The 16,140-nt window shown below is 64.0% G+C and overlaps 2 protein-coding genes across 5 annotated transcripts; both read right to left on the reverse strand.

The window, feature by feature from the left end:
- Positions 1 to 1,422: 1,422 nt before the first annotated feature.
- On the reverse strand, positions 1,423 to 9,622 carry MST1R (macrophage stimulating 1 receptor). 3 transcript variants are annotated; one of them, XM_059856228.1, is made up of 21 exons: positions 9,457 to 9,622; positions 7,729 to 9,032; positions 6,375 to 6,563; positions 6,169 to 6,294; positions 5,921 to 6,091; positions 5,562 to 5,731; positions 5,296 to 5,473; positions 5,064 to 5,209; positions 4,795 to 4,977; positions 4,559 to 4,652; positions 4,229 to 4,456; positions 4,004 to 4,150; positions 3,767 to 3,926; positions 3,592 to 3,684; positions 3,282 to 3,515; positions 3,114 to 3,194; positions 2,860 to 3,041; positions 2,677 to 2,786; positions 2,416 to 2,581; positions 2,201 to 2,337; positions 1,423 to 2,123 (listed from the first exon to the last, which is right to left on the reverse strand). In XM_059856228.1, the coding sequence occupies exons 2-21, from the start codon at positions 8,944 to 8,946 to the stop codon at positions 1,853 to 1,855; spliced, it is 4,284 nt and encodes a 1,427-aa protein (XP_059712211.1). In that variant the 5' UTR covers positions 8,947 to 9,032; positions 9,457 to 9,622; the 3' UTR covers positions 1,423 to 1,852. The 3 variants fall into 3 exon arrangements, with proteins under 3 accessions (XP_059712211.1, XP_059712212.1, XP_059712213.1); XM_059856229.1 differs by having other exon boundaries at positions 4,795 to 4,956; positions 9,457 to 9,621; XM_059856230.1 differs by lacking the exon at positions 9,457 to 9,622 and having other exon boundaries at positions 4,235 to 4,456; positions 4,795 to 4,956; positions 7,729 to 8,998.
- Positions 9,623 to 10,849: 1,227 nt separating this feature from the next.
- Positions 10,850 to 16,122, reverse strand: MON1A (MON1 homolog A, secretory trafficking associated). 2 transcript variants are annotated; one of them, XM_059856234.1, is made up of 6 exons: positions 15,941 to 16,122; positions 14,545 to 14,686; positions 13,843 to 14,310; positions 12,885 to 13,650; positions 12,642 to 12,789; positions 10,850 to 12,200 (listed from the first exon to the last, which is right to left on the reverse strand). In XM_059856234.1, exons 2-6 carry the CDS (start codon positions 14,669 to 14,671, stop codon positions 12,060 to 12,062), a joined length of 1,650 nt encoding a protein of 549 aa, XP_059712217.1. In that variant the 5' UTR covers positions 14,672 to 14,686; positions 15,941 to 16,122; the 3' UTR covers positions 10,850 to 12,059. The 2 variants fall into 2 exon arrangements, with proteins under 2 accessions (XP_059712217.1, XP_059712218.1); XM_059856235.1 differs by lacking the exon at positions 12,642 to 12,789 and having other exon boundaries at positions 12,065 to 12,200.
- Between the last annotated feature and the right edge of the window lie 18 nt (positions 16,123 to 16,140).

Genomic DNA, 16,140 nt, shown 5'->3' on the forward strand with positions numbered 1-16,140 from the left:
CCATCCATCCATCCATCCCTGCATCACTGTGTCCCATGAGCTGCTGGTGCCCCAATCAGCCACCCTGGCTGCCCCCCAGGCATGCAGCATCCCCCAGTACCAGTGCCCAGCACCTCCCAGGGCTGGTCCAGCCCTAATAATCACCCAGTGCCAGGCTCTTCCCGTTGCCACAGCAACTCAGCAGCGAGCCGAAATGGTGCTGCTTGACCATGTGTGAGGTCAGCACCTACACTGGAGGTCATGGTCACCCAAAACCCAGGCCACGGGAGCAGAGCAGTCACACTGTGGGGAAACTGAGGCACGGTACTGGCAGCCGCCCTGACCGTGGGCTGTAGGGACCCAGCTGCACTAAAACCACCCTCGGGCACGTGGCGGTGGAGCCGTGCAGGTGCGAGGCGTGGTGGAGATGGACAGCTCAGCTGATGGGAGCTGACATGGCCCCGGGCTCCAGCACTGCTTAATGAGCAGCCGAGGAGGTTTTATTTAAAGCCAGGGTTGGCAGCAGGACCTGTGTGGCTGGACATGGAGCAGGAGCAGCGCTGCCCACAGCCACACACCGTGCGTGTTTCAGCATCCCTTGCCCATCCTGGGCTTGCCCTGAATATTCCCTGCCACAAGCTCCACTGTCCCCTGCACAGGCAGTACTGAAGTAATCAAGGGGTCCTTAAGTGAAGCTGGTAGTGACTCTTGGTCACCAGATAGCAGCCCCAAGCCTGGGGCACTGTGCCCCACTGGACCCTGTGCAGGCAGGCAGGGTGAGGAGCAGTAAATGGGCTGGATGCCATCATGTTCTCACTGTGATCACAGGTCCTGTGGTACCTTAGTGGCAGGGACACTGTAATCCCTTGCCCTGGGCTCCATGACCCCATGGCTGGGCACCCACAACCTCGAGAGCATCCTGATCTGATGCCTGTCCACCTATCAACTCCAGGACCATCATGATCCTATGGGCACTGCAATTCCATGACCCAGGCATCCATGATGCCACTAATCCTGGGGGCAACATGGCCCATATGCCAGGACTGCAGGGGCATCATCACCCCATGCCCAGGAGCATGGTACTCCTCACATGCCTCGTGCCTCACACCCACTCGGGCCTCAGGCTGGATGTGGCTGGGAGGAGGAGTTTTAGCAAAAGCCTCCTAAACATCCCAAGGTCAGAGGGCCATGGTGGGACACAGGGTGCAGAGTGGGGCCCCGGCGTGGAAGGCAATGGGGAATGGTTCCAGGGTGGCCACAGCATCACCATTGTGCAGATGCCCTCCTTTCACTGGCACAGCAACAGTGGGTGCCCCCTCCTCAATGTCTCCCATGAGGTGGGTGCCCCAGGAGTGGGTGGGGAAACACCTCACGTATGCAGGGGCATGAGGGTGCTGCCAGCCTGGGGCACAGCCCCCTCAAAGACACAGTCTCAGCCAGGGAAAAAATATAATTAGGTTTTAATGAGTGATTTGAACAGCCAAGAGGCTGGAAACTCCATGGGAGCCCTGGGAAGGCCAGGCTACCCAACAGCACCCACTGGGTATGGGACCCACACAGCACCCATCCACTATGGGACTGAGCCCCACACCCCAGAGCACAGACTCATCACTGTGGGGCTGAGCCTCTCACCACCCAGCCAGTGCAGGACTGAGTCCCCAGCATCCTGTGGTGTGGGACCAATCCTGGGGAGCAGCCAGCAGGGTCTGTGTGTGAGCCATGGGAGAGCACTCCATGGCACCCAGCTGCCTCCCAGCACCCATCCCATAGGGAGGGTGCCCCATAGCATCTGGCTGCACACTGCATCCCTCCTCAGGGGAGTGTGCCAATGCTATATGGGGGTCTGGGAGACCCCATGGTTCAGGGAATCCCATCAGCACACAGATGTGTCGTCATCCTCCTCTTCTTCCTTCTCTTCTTCTTCCTCCTCATTATGTTTATCCTCGTCCTCGCCATCAGGCAGCTGCCCCGGGGGAGCAGGGGGAAAGGGAGGACCCCAGTCCAGGTTGGTGTAGGTGACAGTCAGGTTGACATAGTGCTCACCATCCAGCGTGGCCAGGACACGCTCCAGCTCACCCACCAGCCCGGTGAAGGACGGCCTCTCCTCGGGCGCCGGCGCCCAGCAGCTCAGCATCACCCTGTACCTGCACCGACACCCCAGTCAGTGCTGGCAGCCCCCAGGACAACCCCTGCCACCCTGCCCACCCCCAGTTGCACTCACAGGGTGTCGGGGCAGTGAGAGGGCTGTGGCAGGCGTCTCCCCTGCAGCAGGTAGTGGGCCATGTCGTAGGGGTCCACCCCTGCGTACGGCGATGCCCCGCGTGTCAGCAGCTCCCACATGAGCACCCCGAAGGACCACTGCCGAGGAGAGAGCTGCCATGGGTGCACAGGCAGGATGGAGATGGGGGACGGGACGGGGAGGGGTGTCATGCCTACCACATCAGACTTCGTGGTGAATTTTTGGGTCTGGAGGCTCTCCAGTGCCATCCACTTGACAGGCAGCTTGGCGTGGCGGTGCTGCTGGATGCTGTAGTACTCCTTGTCAAACACATCCCGTGCCAGCCCAAAGTCAGCCACCTTTACTGTCAGCGTCTCGTCCAGCCTGCAGGGCACCAGGTGGAGGTGGGGACTCCTGGGCACCCCCAGAGCCAGGCGGTTACCCTGGGATGGAGGCCTGGAGGGCACAGCCACACTTACATGCAGTTCCTGGCTGCCAGGTCCCGATGCACGAACTTCTTCTGGGCCAGGTACTCCATGCCCAGGGCAACCTGCAGCCCGAAGCCAATGAGCTCCTTCACTGTGGGGCTCTGTGAGATTGGAGTGGTGAGCATGGAGACCTTGGCACCCATCTCTGCCCACCGCCCTTGGGGTAGCCCCTACCCGCTCCTGGGTGCGGATGAACTGGCGCAGGTCCCCGTGGCGCATGTAGGGCAGGACGACAAGGGGCAGCCCGTGGCGGGGCAGGCACACCCCCAGCAGCGAGAGCACCTGCGGGTGGTGGAAGCTCTTCATGAGGATGCCCTCGCGCAGGAACTCTTCCACCTCCTCCAGGTCCGTGATGCCTGCGGAGAGCTGAGCTGTGGCCGCTCCGCTGCTGGGCCATGGGAGCACGCACGGGAGGGGGAGCTACTCACGGTGCAGGGACTTGACAGCGCAGTGCAGATCCCCCAGCAGAGGGTCCGTGTAGGTGCCATGGTAGACGCTGCCAAAGTGCCCTGCAGGGATGGGTGGCACAAAGCTGGCACCACACACACTGGGCAGGTGACACCACAGCCAAATCGGGGTGCCAAAGAGTCAGTCACCTTTGCCGATGACCTGGTGGCGGTGGGTGACAAGCCGTTCCTCGGGGATGAGGATGTCCTTCACTTCCTCCAGCAGCTCCGGCCGCAGATCCTCCAGGCAGCAGGATGTGGCCCTGAGCAGGGGCATGGGGGATCCCCCGCCCGCCGCACCAGCACCAGCACTGCCATTGGCACCGGCGCTGGTGACTCGTGTGCGGGGCCCCACGGGGCCGGGAGTGCCCGCTGTGTTCAGCACTGCCGGGACAGGCAGAGGCGGGGTGAGGGCTGGCAGCACCCAGCACCCCGCCACCCACCGGCGACACCCACTTACCCAGCACCTCTCTGTAGTCGACGCCGGGGCGCTGGGTGGTGACAGGCGGGTCGCTGCGGCCGGGCTGTGCCAGCAGCTCCAGGTTCTCCGTACCTGCAGGCAGCAATGGGGTGGGTAAGGGGTGGCGTGGGAGGGGTCTGGGGGCATCAGAGTGCCCGGCGAGCACGGCACTCACCCCGCCTCTTCTTCCAGCGCCAGCGAAACAGCACAGCAGCCAGGATGCAGCAGACCAGGAAGGTGATGCCGGTGCCCAGAGCCAGGCTGGCGGCCAGGTCCAGCGATGTGGGGGGGGACAGAACCCAGCCCAGCGCCTCACAGGCTCCGTTCACACAGATCTGGAGGATCAGGGGCTCAGCAGGGATGCGGTGGGGGGGGACTGGGGCGGGTGGTTGCCCACCCGGGGGGTTCCTACCTCCACGGGGGCCCCAGCGGGCGGCAGGCGCAGCTCGCGGGGCAGGCGGCATGCCACCTCGTTCTTCAGGACGTTGGGGTGGCAGTCCAGGCCCCCCACCGTCATGGTGATGTTCATGCAGGTGGCCACGGCATCCAGCCCCAGTTGCTGCCCAGACAGAACACCGTGAGCTCGGGGATCTTGCAGTGGAACCCCTACTCCGGCTCACCCCAGTGCCCCACGTACGTGCACCTCGATCTCATCGTCGCCGGGCTTGAGGCGGAGCCGCCTGCCCTCCTGCTCCAAGGGGTAGACCTTGGGCCGGGGGTAGTAGCGGAGGCGGAAGAGCCAGCGGCCGTCGGCGCCGTCCAGCAGCACGCTCAGGTTCCCCAGAACCACCTCCACCTTGCTCTCGAAGGGGAAGGCTGGACTGTGGCACAGCAGCCGGTCTGGTGCCAGCGGGTTCTTACATTCCTGTGGGCAGGGAGATGCTGAGCACAGGCTCGGAATGTGCCCGGGGGATTGCGGTGGGGTGGGCAGGGCCGGGGAGGGATGGCCCCACACCCCGGTGCTTACTGTGGCTTGGGTAACCACACCACCGGCTTCAAAGCGGATCTTGGCGCGATACACGGAGTCCAGGTGGGTGCCGGTAATGGTGAGCAGCGAGCCCCTACAGTGGGCAGGGATCAGGTTCCCCGGGGTGCACACGGTCCCCAGGGTGCCTGCAATTCCCAGCACCACGTCCAGCCCAGCCAGGGCAGTGGCAGGACGGGGCTGTCCCTCACCCCGAGTAAGGGAGCCCACGCACTCACTCATAGCTGCAGCTGGGGACGATGGCGGATACGGCGGGGTCAGGGCGGTACTGGAAGGGTACGGGGGCCTGGAACTCCTCCCCGTCGATCCACAGGGCTACCCGGGCTGCGCCCAGGCCACCGGCGGCGGGAGCCGTGCATCGGATTGTCCCATTGCCCTGCCTGGAGACACGACAGCCGTGGCTGGGGGGACAGCCGCACTGCAGGGGCTCCCCGTGCCCATCCCGTGCTGGGGACCCCGCTGTGCCAGGTGCAGGGCAGAGGTGTACCTGGGCTGCCCTGTCAGGGCACACTCGGAGCCATTGACCATCACCCGCCAGCTGCTCCCTGCCGAGAGGTGTTTGCCATGGAGTGAGAGGTGGGTGCCACCCCACCGGGGGCCAAACGGGGGGTGCAGGGCACTGACGTGGGGCTCCTGAGCAGAGATGGGGTCAGTGGGACGGGTGAGTGAGGCAAACCCCCCACGACCCTGCCAGGGGCACTGCCAGTGTGGAACCGTACCACGAAGACGAAGCCGCCGAGGGTGGCGGAGCCGTAGACCCGGAAGCCAGAGGCTCTTGCGGGCTCCTCCACAGTGAGCACCACGTCGGCTGGGCCCCCCTGGGCTGCCGGGCCCCCCGGCTCCAGCTCACACACCAGCACATCCACAAACTCCTTGCGGCGCGAGGTGGGCAGGGGTCTGCGGGACAGTGATGGGGATCAGCCCCAAGCCGGGGGCAGCCCCAGAGCCCTCCCTGCTGCTGTTCTCTCCCAGCACCGCCGCACACCTGTAGCTCTCGCTCTCCCCCGGCAGCACGGTGCAGCCTCGCCGTCCCACTGTCACCCGGCAGGCACCGCGGGGGCTGCGGCCGGGGTCGGGGTCCAAGCGGGAGCGGAAGGTCATTCCACAGAGTGTCACCCGTGTCCGACCCCGCAGCGGGGCGCTTCGGGGATGGAACTGTGGGAGAGGCACCTGTGTCACCCCAAAGTGCAGTGACTGTTGCGGGTCCAGAAATACCCTTCTCTGAGGAACACAACACTCATCCCAGGGAGGGGGTCCCACTGCACGCCACCCCATTTGCCACGTCCCTCCCCATCCCAGTTCTTGGGAGCTGTGAGGAGCAGGGGGACGGCAGCGCAGACCTACGTCGGTGAGGACGGGTGGGCAGCTGTCCTGGACCCAGTGGCCAGTGCACTCGTGGCGGCGCCTGCACCCATCCCCACACCAGCCACAGCCCATGAAGCGCTCGGCCCGCAGGCAGCGCTGGCACGTCGAGAAGTGGCGACAGCCAGGGCCAGTGACGTTCAGGAGCCACACCTGGGAACGGAGAGTGGAGGTGAGGGGGACACATGGGGCTCCATGCCCACCCTATGCCCCTCAGAGCTCCCACTCACCTTGGAGCCAGCAGTGAAGAACAGCGAGTGGCTTTGCAGCCCCATGGCACCCCGCACTGGCCTCGGCTCTCCCAGGGAGAAGTTGGACAAGGTCAGAAGGTAGGAGCTGGAGCGCTGGAGCACCATCTGCAGCAGGGCAGAGCAGGGGGCTGAGCATACCCCACAGCCTGCCAGGACCTGCCATCCCACCCGACCCCCCATCCCACCTGGAAGACGCGTCCTTCTGCTGTCCCCAGGTGGGCCACGGTGACATCTCCCATGGCAGTGACGAAGAGGGAGGTGAGGAGGACACCTGTCAGCTGCCCGTTGAACAGGTCCACTTTGTGGGAGGCAGCAGGGACGAGGGTGGGCTGATCCCAGCAGCTGGTGTTGACCACTGGTGCTGAGAGGTTCACCTGTGGCCAAACATGGGGTCAGTGACTTGAAGCTGACCCTGGCACCCCGACTCCCACACCCTCACAGGTAGGCACCAGCTTGATCTGTGAGATATTTTGGGGCAGCACCAGATTGCTTAAGTTCCCCTCCAGGCTGGGAAAATTTTGGAGAGAAAACCTCATTGGCAGGCCGTCCCTCAGTCCCCCATGCGGCGTCAGATCCTGCCCTCCCCTCCCACCCCATCTGGATATAGTTAACCGTGCTGGCACCACAGGATGCTCACTCCAACCCCAGTCTTCCTGACCCCTGGAGCTCAGCAAGGGGCTGGGGTGGAAGAGGGACACCAGGAGCCATGGGGTCCCCACTGGACACTCCCAATGCAGAGGGGCTCAGGTCCCCTCTGAGTTTCTCCTGCTACAGCGTGAGTCAGCAGCAGTGAGCTGTCTGCTCTGTGCGGGAAGAGGAGGGGATTTGGCTGCACCTTGCCCTGAGCCTGGCTGAGGACACCAAAACCCGTGTCATGTGCTGGGACGAGGGGGCCCTGCCAGGGTGCCCACCCATCTGCATCCTGGCCGTGCCGGGGCTTGTACCTGGGACACGGTGTTCCTGCCCCGCAGCTGTGGCAGACGAGGAACCCCGGTGACTAATTGCACTTCCGCCTGCGGTTTATTTGCCCAGAGAAGGCGGTGGCTGGGCCTGGGGGACAAGGCAGGAGTAGCCCGCACCTCACACATCCAGCCTAAGAAGCACTGAGGCCCTGTGGCTTTCCTGCCCCCCCCCACGTAAACAAGCTGGAGAGGGTGGCTGGGATCCAGGGACAGTCACCACGGGGGCTGGAGTTGAGGCTGCCGAGGAGGCCTTTCGAGGAGAGGAATTGGCCCAATGCATGACATATGGCAGTGTGCCCATGTGCTGGCACATGTACCATGGGGGCTCACAGGATCCCCACCCTCACCCGGCCTCCTCGGTGCAGCCAGGGCTGCTGGAACCCAGCGGCCCCTACAATAGGTGGTGGGTGGCTGCTGGGCTGACTCACACCTGGGTGATGCCGCTCTCCCCCTGCCCTGCCCTACCCCACCCCACCCCACCATCCACCCCGCTATACCAGTGTTTCCCAGCTCCTGAACCCACTTTCCCACATCCCAGGGTCCCTGGGCCAGACGCGGCGCAGGGTGGAGCACTCACATTGTGTGGGCAGTACTCCACCGGCTGGAAGAAACTGAGCCCCCGCAGCAGTGGCTGGTGCCCGGTACCGCAGCACTTCTTCATGCCCTCCTCCATGGCCTGATTGAGGAGGCGGAGGGGGAAGGCGCAGACGGCCGAGTTCTCCTGTGGCACTGGGCTCTCTGGCCGGCTCTCGGCAAAGGCACCGAAGAGCACCATGTCGGTGTCATTGATGCCGAGGTCGCGGGCCAGCCGTGCGCCAGGGCGGGCAGCGTGGGCTGCCTGCAGCACGTTGTAGGCGATGTCCCTCTCAGCATCCTCCTCGCCGCTGCGCCGGCGCCGGCGCTTGGACTCAAAGCGGCAGTCGAGGACGAGCTCGCGGTAGCGGCGGAGGTCACGCTCGTGGGTGCTGAGCCGCGCCAGGCGCGTGTGGTACGCTGCGGATCCCGGCCGCTCCGGCTGCACCATCAGGAAGTAGACGTGGTCCCCGTCGGCAAAGGAGTGCACATAGTGGATGGTGTAGTTGTCGCGGTATTGTGGCAGCACCGTCAGCCACTGGAAGTCATTTGAAAAGCCATCCAAGGTACCCTTCAGGCGTCGGATGGACACCGACTGTGGGCTATACCGTGCTGCCACACTGCTGTTGATGGTGGAGCCGAGGTAGAAGACAGAGGCATAGGAGGTGGCCACCACGGTGGCACTGGTGCCCAGTGGGCTGACCACACAGTCAGGGCAGAAGGCAGGGCTGTTGCCCATGGCTGAGTACAGGCAGTGTGTGGCTGTGATGGCCACCTTACCATCCCGCACCTCCAGCTGGTGCTGATAGCACAGCCCATGCTGTGCCGTGCCACAGCTGTACAGCCATGGCTCCAATGGGTCCAGCAGCAACAGGACATTGTCTGTGTCCTCAGGGCCATCTGTGGTGGCCGGGCACAGGTGACAGATCTCACACTTGGCACTGCCCACTGGGCCAGTGATAAGGACAGAGAGCAGGCGCAGCTCAGGGCTGACCAAAAGGATGCGGTTGCGGACGGCCACAAAGGCAGCGACTGGGCCGTCGGAGTCGGTGAAGACAGCAACATTCTGGATGGGGCTGCCAGCATCGAGGCTGGGCAGTGTGTAGGGGATGGAGAAGTTCCTGGTGGAGCTGTAAGGGATGCGGGGACACTGCCAGGCACTGGCATCCAGCAGGGCCAGGGTGAGCAGCAGCCAGAGGCACACACAGCACAACAGGCCCATACTGTGCAGTGCCACTGGTGTAGGGCTATCGACGGTGCTCAGCACCCAGCAGGCTCAGAACGTGTGGAGGACAGGCCACATTGCATCTGCCAAAATAAAAAAGGAAGGGTTTTACCCACTTATTTTAGGTGAGGACCCAGGCACAGCCACAGCCGGGTGTCAGTTGGGGCTGCCAGGGTTCCCAGGGCCAGATGATGATGGGTAGTGCCGAGGGAGGATCAGTCACACCAAACCTCTTCCGAAATACCATGAGTAGGAGGTGATGCCAAGCTGCCTGTGGCAGAGGGACAAATCCTGCCTTCTGCCACCTACAGACGCTGCCTGTCACCCTGGGGCATCTCTGCCCTGCAATGACCCATTCGAGGGACTGGGATAGGGACCCTCCCAGCCCCCGGGACAGCAACGGGGACAGGGGATCCCTGCAGGACTAGGAAAAGGCCCCCGCGAGCCTTCCGGGACTGGGACCCCGAACAACCCCCGGCCTCCACCGCCGGCCCCGCCGCAGCTCACCAGGTCCGGGATCTCCACTGGCTCTGGCTGCCCCCGCCCCATCCGTCCGGTCCGGTCCAGTCCGAGCGGTGCCGGGAGGCAGGGCGCTCACCTGGGCGCTGCCGTGCCGTGCGGTGCCGTGTCGTGCCGGGACAGGGCGGAGCGGAGCGGGGCCGGGACGGAGCAGGCGAGGCGAGGCGGGACGGGACGGGGCGGAACGGGGTGGGCGGGTCCTGCCCCCGCGCCGCCCGGGGCTCCCCGAGGGCCGGCCCCGGCACACGCAGCCCGGGGGCACGGGGGTGTGCGGGGAAACAAGGAGATCGGGGTACCCGGTTTTCGCTGGGCACTCCCGGGGAGACAGGCACGGCTGGGCGCGGTGCCCAAGAGGCGCACGGGTGTGAGTCGGAACCGCTGATCGGAACACGGGTGCAGGGCTGACGCACTGCCTCGCTGCCCGCTGCAGGTCCGGGTAGCCGTCGGGGGTTCCCCGTGGCTGGGAGGTGGCTGCCAGCAGCATCCCTGGGTACGAGTGGGGTCCTGCATGTCGGTACCCCGTGGCCCCTCGGCCGCAGCCCCCAGCCCCGCTGCCGCAGGGACAGCTTGACACCCCGACAGATGGAATGGAAATTGCCGCTTCCCCGCGGTAGCACCGCGTTCGCTGCTCGCTACCAGGCCAACAGGGCAGCCTTGAGGGGTGCGGCAGACTCAGCACCGGAGTTCCCAGCTGGGAGAAAAGAGGAGGGCTGGGAGAGCCACAGCTTTGCCAGGGCAGGTGTGAGGGTTATTTCTGTTGTGCCCATTCTGTGTCTCATGTCCCTTTCCTCCTTGGCTGCCTGCAGTGGCAGGAGGTGCCAGCACCTTTGGGAGTGACTGCTGTTCGTAGGGATGTGGGAAGATTCTTTATATCCCGATCCATGCATGGATTTGCCCTCCAAGTGCCCTGATGCCCTCAGACGCAGGACCCGTGAACCCCAGCTCTGCATGTGGACCTTTCCTCCAGGTGAGCGGGGTGCTGGGGACTTTGGTCCCAGGAGCGACTGTGCCTGCCGAAAATGCCCTGCGCCTGCCGCTTGGCCAGCCCCGGCCCCCCAGGCTCCCGCCCCGTGTTGTGCAAGGCCCGGCAGTTCCGCTGGCTCCGGGCCTTACCCAAGAGCTCCTTCCTCCGGCTGCGCCTCTCGGTTTCGACATGAGCTGGCCGAGGCCAGCTCAGCCCGGGGATTTTGCCGCTCCCAATCTCCAGTCAGCGCCGCCTCCCGCCAGCACAACCCGGCAGACCCGCACCACTCCCAGGCAGCTTTCCAGGCTCCCAGCAGATCGCTGGGGCTGGACTGCACCGTACCAAAACCTGGAGCAAACTTCCTGCCCAGTTTGGTCATCCCCCCACTCCAGTGAACATACAGGAATGCGACAAGACTTATCTTAGGGTCCAGATAATGTTTATGAGCAAAGACAAGCGACTACACTCTGGCAGGAGCATAAATACAGGAGCAGATCCCTGTGCTAGCCCTGCCGGATCCTTCCCAGCTCCCTCTGTGCCGGGGTATCACCCTGATGGCTCTGCCCCTCCTCCGACACCTATTCCAGCACAGTTCAGACAGCCCCAAAACACGGAGTTGGGCCATTCACAGGTGCTCAGCCCCACACCAGTGCCTGGAGTGGCCAGGGAGGTGCAGGAAGCTCAGCATAGCCGGCTCGAGGGGCTGGGTTTGGGGGACAGGTGCTCCCGTGCCAAGGGGAAAATTCTCCATGAGCTGGGGAACTCCATGGCCCTGTACTGGGGGGGGTCTCCAAGGAGATGTGCTTGAGCTGCCCCTTTAGGATCCACAACCCACAGCCAGAACCATGAGTCCACAAGCACCCTAATAAACACCTCAGCACCTTGGCTCTCTGGAGCTGCTCTGTGTCCCTGTGGTGAGATGGGCAGGACCCTGCTGTCCCAGCTGGGGCAGGCTGACCACCCTGCCTGCCAGCATCCCCAGGGACAGACATCCTTTTCACAGCCACAGTGGGAAGGGTCCAGGCTCATACAGACACCAAGGGAGCAAACCCACTCCGGGGCTGCAGAGGCTCCCTGGCACTTGGGGGGTCCAGATCCCCCAAGGCAGGGAGAGGAGCAGTGTGTGCCCCAGGCCAGCCCTGTCCCTTGCCTGGACAGTGTCACCCGCCATCTGCGGGCACAGCAACATAGGGCTCCCCTGAGTGCTGCCACATCTCCCCTGGGGACCCCCACCCTTGGCACAGCCACAGGATGTCAGAGAAGGGAGGTGCCAGGCACAGCGAGCAGGACCCTGGGGCTCTGCTCCCCTCTAGTAACCTGGGGTACCAGCAGCCCGACTCCTGGACCCTCACAACAAAGGATGGAGCTGGGGACTGTGGAGGAAGAGCAGGCCCTCCCAGCTGGGGCACTACCTGCAGCTGAGAGAAAGTCCTGTTCATCCCCTTCCCTTTCCCTGTGCACCCCATCTCTACCAACCAGGTTGGACAGTCCCGCAGGTGGGCTTTCCCTGTGCTCTGGGGTCCCACCATGCCCTCTCCCCTGGACACACAGCCCGGGAATCCCTGGGAATGGGCTCCCCAGCACAGCGGGGGCTCTCCCAGCTGCCTCCATGCCTTGGGTGATGCCCTCAGTACGTCTGGGGCGTGAGGATGAAGAGTCGGTCTTCCTCCTTGCGGATCCACTTCATGAGCTTGTTGACAGCAGTGATGGCGCCGGCCTTGGTCCCCAGGGGACTGTAGCATACGTAGAGCTCAAAGGCATTGGTTACCTGGGAGAAGGACAGGACACATGCTGGGAACAGGACTGTGCCCCACTTGGGGCTGGCACTACTTCTTTCCCCCATGGGCTACCAGCAATGGGCAGAGAGGCTCCAGTGCAGGGACACAAAATGGCAGTGGGGTATCCTAAATGGGTGGCATCTGGTTTGCTCAGAAGTGGAAGAACCAAACCCTGGGGTTTGCCCCACAGTGGGTTTTCTCCGCAGCACTGAGCTCATGACAGCCCTTGGTGCTGGAATTCACCAGCTCCCACTGCTACCTCTGCCTGTCCCTCCCTCACACAGGGGCAAGCTCACCCCCAAAAGGACCATGCAGAGGCTGGGGTCCTCCCTGGGGACCACAGAGCTGGTGCTGTGCAGTGTTACCACCCCCTTTCCTCACCATGCAGGACCATGAAAGACAGGCTCACCAAACCCCACCACTGGCCTTACCCACGCCAGGAGGTTCTCGCGGGGGCCTGTGAAATAGATGTTCTTCAAGGGCCGTGAAGAGTTGTGGGCCCGACTGTGCAGGTACTGGTAAAGCCCCAAGAGCCTCTCCTTCTCCTCCTCCTGCACGTAGGGAGCCTCAATCTCGGGGCTGCAGGAACACAGCACCCCATTAACCCACTGGAGAAGGGGCTTGGCCCATGCCACATGCCACAGCCTTGGCCCAGTTCTTCCCCGGGGCCTCACCTGGTGAAGAGCCCGGAGCTCTTGGACTTGTAGATGAAGTGCCGGAGGTCAGGGATGCCCACCTGGGCGACGCTGTAGAAGGGGGTGCGCAGGGCCTCGTGCAGAGCGTGCTGCACCCCCCGCCGCCGCAGGCGCTCCTGGAAGCGCCGCTTGCAGTCGGACACGGTGAAGAAGTCCTCACGGTCAGTGGAGACCAGCAGCAGGCACAGGTCCATCTCCTGCTCCAGGTAGGAGATGTGGGCGTGGAAGAAACCGCTGGAGTTGAACTTAGGGAGGCAAATGGGAGTCCAGGCTTCACCCTCCCGGAAAGAGGAAGAAGAGCTGATGAGATTGAAGAGCAGATGGAGGTCAATGGGGTGAAGGAACTGATCCTTCTTCCTCACGAGAGACACCAGCTGGTTCCCAGACAGCAGAATGGAAAAGACCAGGCTCTTGGCCTTGGCCTGCTGCAGGCTGCTGCTGACAGCGTCCCGGACACTGGCGGCCAGGGGCAGGCAGCGCACGGCGCCCATCAGGAAGCTGGGGTCATGGGCCATGAGGTCCAGCAGGTTGTCCGTGATGCGCTCAGAGCCAGCTAGGAGCCGGCGCAGGTCATAGTTCTGCTTCTGCTGGAAGATGTGGTTGAGCTGGGTCCAGGTGAGCAGGCTCAGAATCTGGTAGTAGATGTAGAGTAGCTCGTGGGCAATCTCCTGCTCTGACTGCCGGGTGCGTGCCACTGCCACCAGCACCAGTGGGCTCCTCCGCACGAAGACCACCTTGTAGCCATCTGCTTGGAGGGAGTCCCCGGGGGGCCGGGGGCAGACCTGTGAGCCTGGCTCCCCAGGGCTACAGCCAGGCTGCAGCCTCTCCCCCCAGCAACCCATCTGTCCCTGGGGACAGATGACATGGCCCACGGTGGCAGGCACATAGATGGGCAGGCCGTGACCCCCCCCCATCCCCTTCCCCCCCAGGGCGGTACCTGCATGGATGGACCGGATGGCGTTTTTCTCGGCCTCCAGGAAGGACACCAGGGCCATCATGACGCCCATGGTGCTGGACAGGGCCTCCTCAGAGCCATAGCGGGAGTACACGGGCTTGCCTGCCTCGCTCAGCACAAAGACGTGCTTCCGGTGCAAGCGCCAGGCGTCCATGGTCACATCCTCCTCCTCCTTCCCCGACAGCACTGAGTCGCGCCGGGTGGTCTGCGGGGATGGCTCCAGCTTCCCCTCCTTGCCTGCCCTCATCTCCTCGTCCAGGTCGAGGGCCATGCCCGTGAGCTGTGTGCTCAGCTCGCTGAAGTCCTTGCTGATCTGCTCCATGCTGCTCTGCTCAGCCGGCTCCCCCCGCCTCTCCTCCGGGCTCCGCACCGCGGCCGCCCCGTCCTCGGGACTGGTCAGGTCCTCGTAGGAGCGGGTGTGCACGAACATGGCTCCCTCCTGGCCCGCCCCTGGGAACAGTGGGCCGTGCAGCATCCGTCCACGTGTCCCCCATGTGGGGGAAAGATGCAGAGGGGACCTGCCTCCTCTCCCCATCCCACAGCAGCCTGTGGGTGCAGTTCCTGCTGGTGATGAGTGGGCCCATCTCCCCCTGCCCACAGGGCTGTCCCCGGGAGGTCCCAGCCCGCATGAGGAACTGCTCTTTCCCCACCTTGTTTCCCCCCTTGGTGAGCTGTGCTCCATACCTGGCTCCGTGCCCTGTGCCAGCCCCGGTGTGGGGCTCTCGGACCTCTCTGTGTGCTGCCCATCTCCTGGCGCCAGGGACCCATTGGGCACTTCCCAGCTTTTCTTCTTATGGACATCTGCAGCCATTCCTTGGGGCAGGACCTGCATGTGACCCACAGTGTCATCCCTGTGTCCCCTCACTTTCAAAGCAGGCCCTGAACTGCTCTGTTCTCCAGCGGGGCCAGGCCAGCACCCGTGGCCCAATCCCGCTGGCTCAGCAGGCAGCTCCAAGCCCTGGTGAGATGTCAGGAAAGCTGCTCTAATCCAGCAGGATTTCCTCTCTCACGCAGCCCCAGCTCTTTTCAGGCCCCTGGCCACGGCACCTTTCATCCAGGCTTGCCCCCGATTTCCCCTGTGAAAGCTGCTCAGTCTCCCTGTGCAGTGAGGGGGAAGGGCCATGGCCCTGGATGCGGCCTGTCCCTACACCTGAGATCCCAGAGGCCTCGTGTTTGCAAAGGGAGGGGTTTATGACCCTCCTTGGACTGGGTTAGGTGGCTGCCATGCAACGAGGCTGGTGACACTCCTTGTGAGCTGGCACATATGGCATCAGCCCAGGAGCTGGATGCCCTCTCCAGCAGAGGCCATGCCTCCAGCCTGCTCCTTCCTCCGTTCCCTGGGGGAAAAAACAGCCCAAAAGTGAGCACAAGCAAAAGCAACAGGAGGCAGGCCAGCTGGTGAGGAGCCTGTGCCTCTGAACCCGGCTGCTGGGGAAGCTCATGGAGCCCGGGCTCTGCTCTGTGCCCCGGCACACTTTCTGCTCCCAAATCCAATCCCACTAACGCTGCACCTGGGGGAGCCAGACCAGCCCCCACAAAGTCCTGTGACAGCGCTGAACCCTGATCAGGGTCCTGTGCTTACCTGGGGGAGCTCATGCAGCCCCTACCCCCAAACCTGTGACAGCTCTGGAGGGTGGTGGGGAACTGGCTCAAAGTTCCTTTGACTTTGGAATCAAAGCTCCATCGTCCCCTGGGGAGCTAAATCCTCACCTCACAAAACCCTGTGACAGCTCTGGAGAGTACTGGGGAACAGATAAGGGCTCTGTCCTCATCCAGGGGAGCCAGTGACAGCCCTGGAGAGTGCCGGGGAGCTTCCTGGGATCCCGTCCGCACGGGGGGAGCAAGACTAAAATCCTGTGACGGCCCTGGAGGGTGCCGGGGAGTGGATCAGCGCCCCGTCCTCACCTTTCCTCCTCACCCTGCTGACCTTCCCGTGGGCGGGACTCACCCCAGGACACCCCCTGGCCCAGCACGGACCCACGCCGACCCTTCCCCCTCCGGCGCTGAGGTGTCACCGCTCCTGAGCCCCGACACGACCCAGGCCCAGGACCCCTCTTAACGACAGCGCGCAGTGACCCACCTCCGCGGCTCCTCCCGGGGCCGCCCTGCAGCCCCCTGGGCACAGCCTAGGCGGGTCGGAAAAGGGCCCGGAGCCGGCGGCGGGCGGTCACCTCCCGCCCTACCGCCGGTCCCGGCCCCGACCGCGGCGACACCCCCGCCATCGCGGCGACCCGTCGCGGGGCATCATGGGAGTTGTAGGCGGTGCGCTCCAAGGGGGAT

The sequence above is a fragment of the Haemorhous mexicanus genome, chromosome 11 (genome assembly GCF_027477595.1).
Source record: "Haemorhous mexicanus isolate bHaeMex1 chromosome 11, bHaeMex1.pri, whole genome shotgun sequence".
Lineage (NCBI taxonomy): Eukaryota > Metazoa > Chordata > Aves > Passeriformes > Fringillidae > Haemorhous > Haemorhous mexicanus.

Bases quoted from the DNA above. Each gene is read 5' to 3' on its own strand.
- MST1R (XM_059856228.1), bottom strand. From the start codon at position 8,946: ATGGGCCTGTTGTGCTGTGTGTGCCTCTGGCTGCTGCTCACCCTGGCC. The intron at 6,295-6,374 runs GTGGGATGGGGG...GCCCTGCTGCAG, and splicing joins CAGAAGGACGCGTCTTCCAG to ATGGTGCTCCAGCGCTCCAG. The intron at 4,653-4,794 runs GTGAGTGCGTGG...TGCCCACTGTAG, and splicing joins GTCCCCAGCTGCAGCTATGA to GGGCTCGCTGCTCACCATTA.
- MON1A (XM_059856234.1), bottom strand. From the start codon at position 14,671: ATGGCTGCAGATGTCCATAAGAAGAAAAGCTGGGAAGTGCCCAATGGG. The intron at 13,651-13,842 runs GTACCGCCCTGG...CCCTCCAAGCAG, and splicing joins CATCCGGTCCATCCATGCAG to ATGGCTACAAGGTGGTCTTC. The intron at 12,201-12,641 runs GTAAGGCCAGTG...TCCTTCTCCCAG, and splicing joins GCGAGAACCTCCTGGCGTGG to GTAACCAATGCCTTTGAGCT.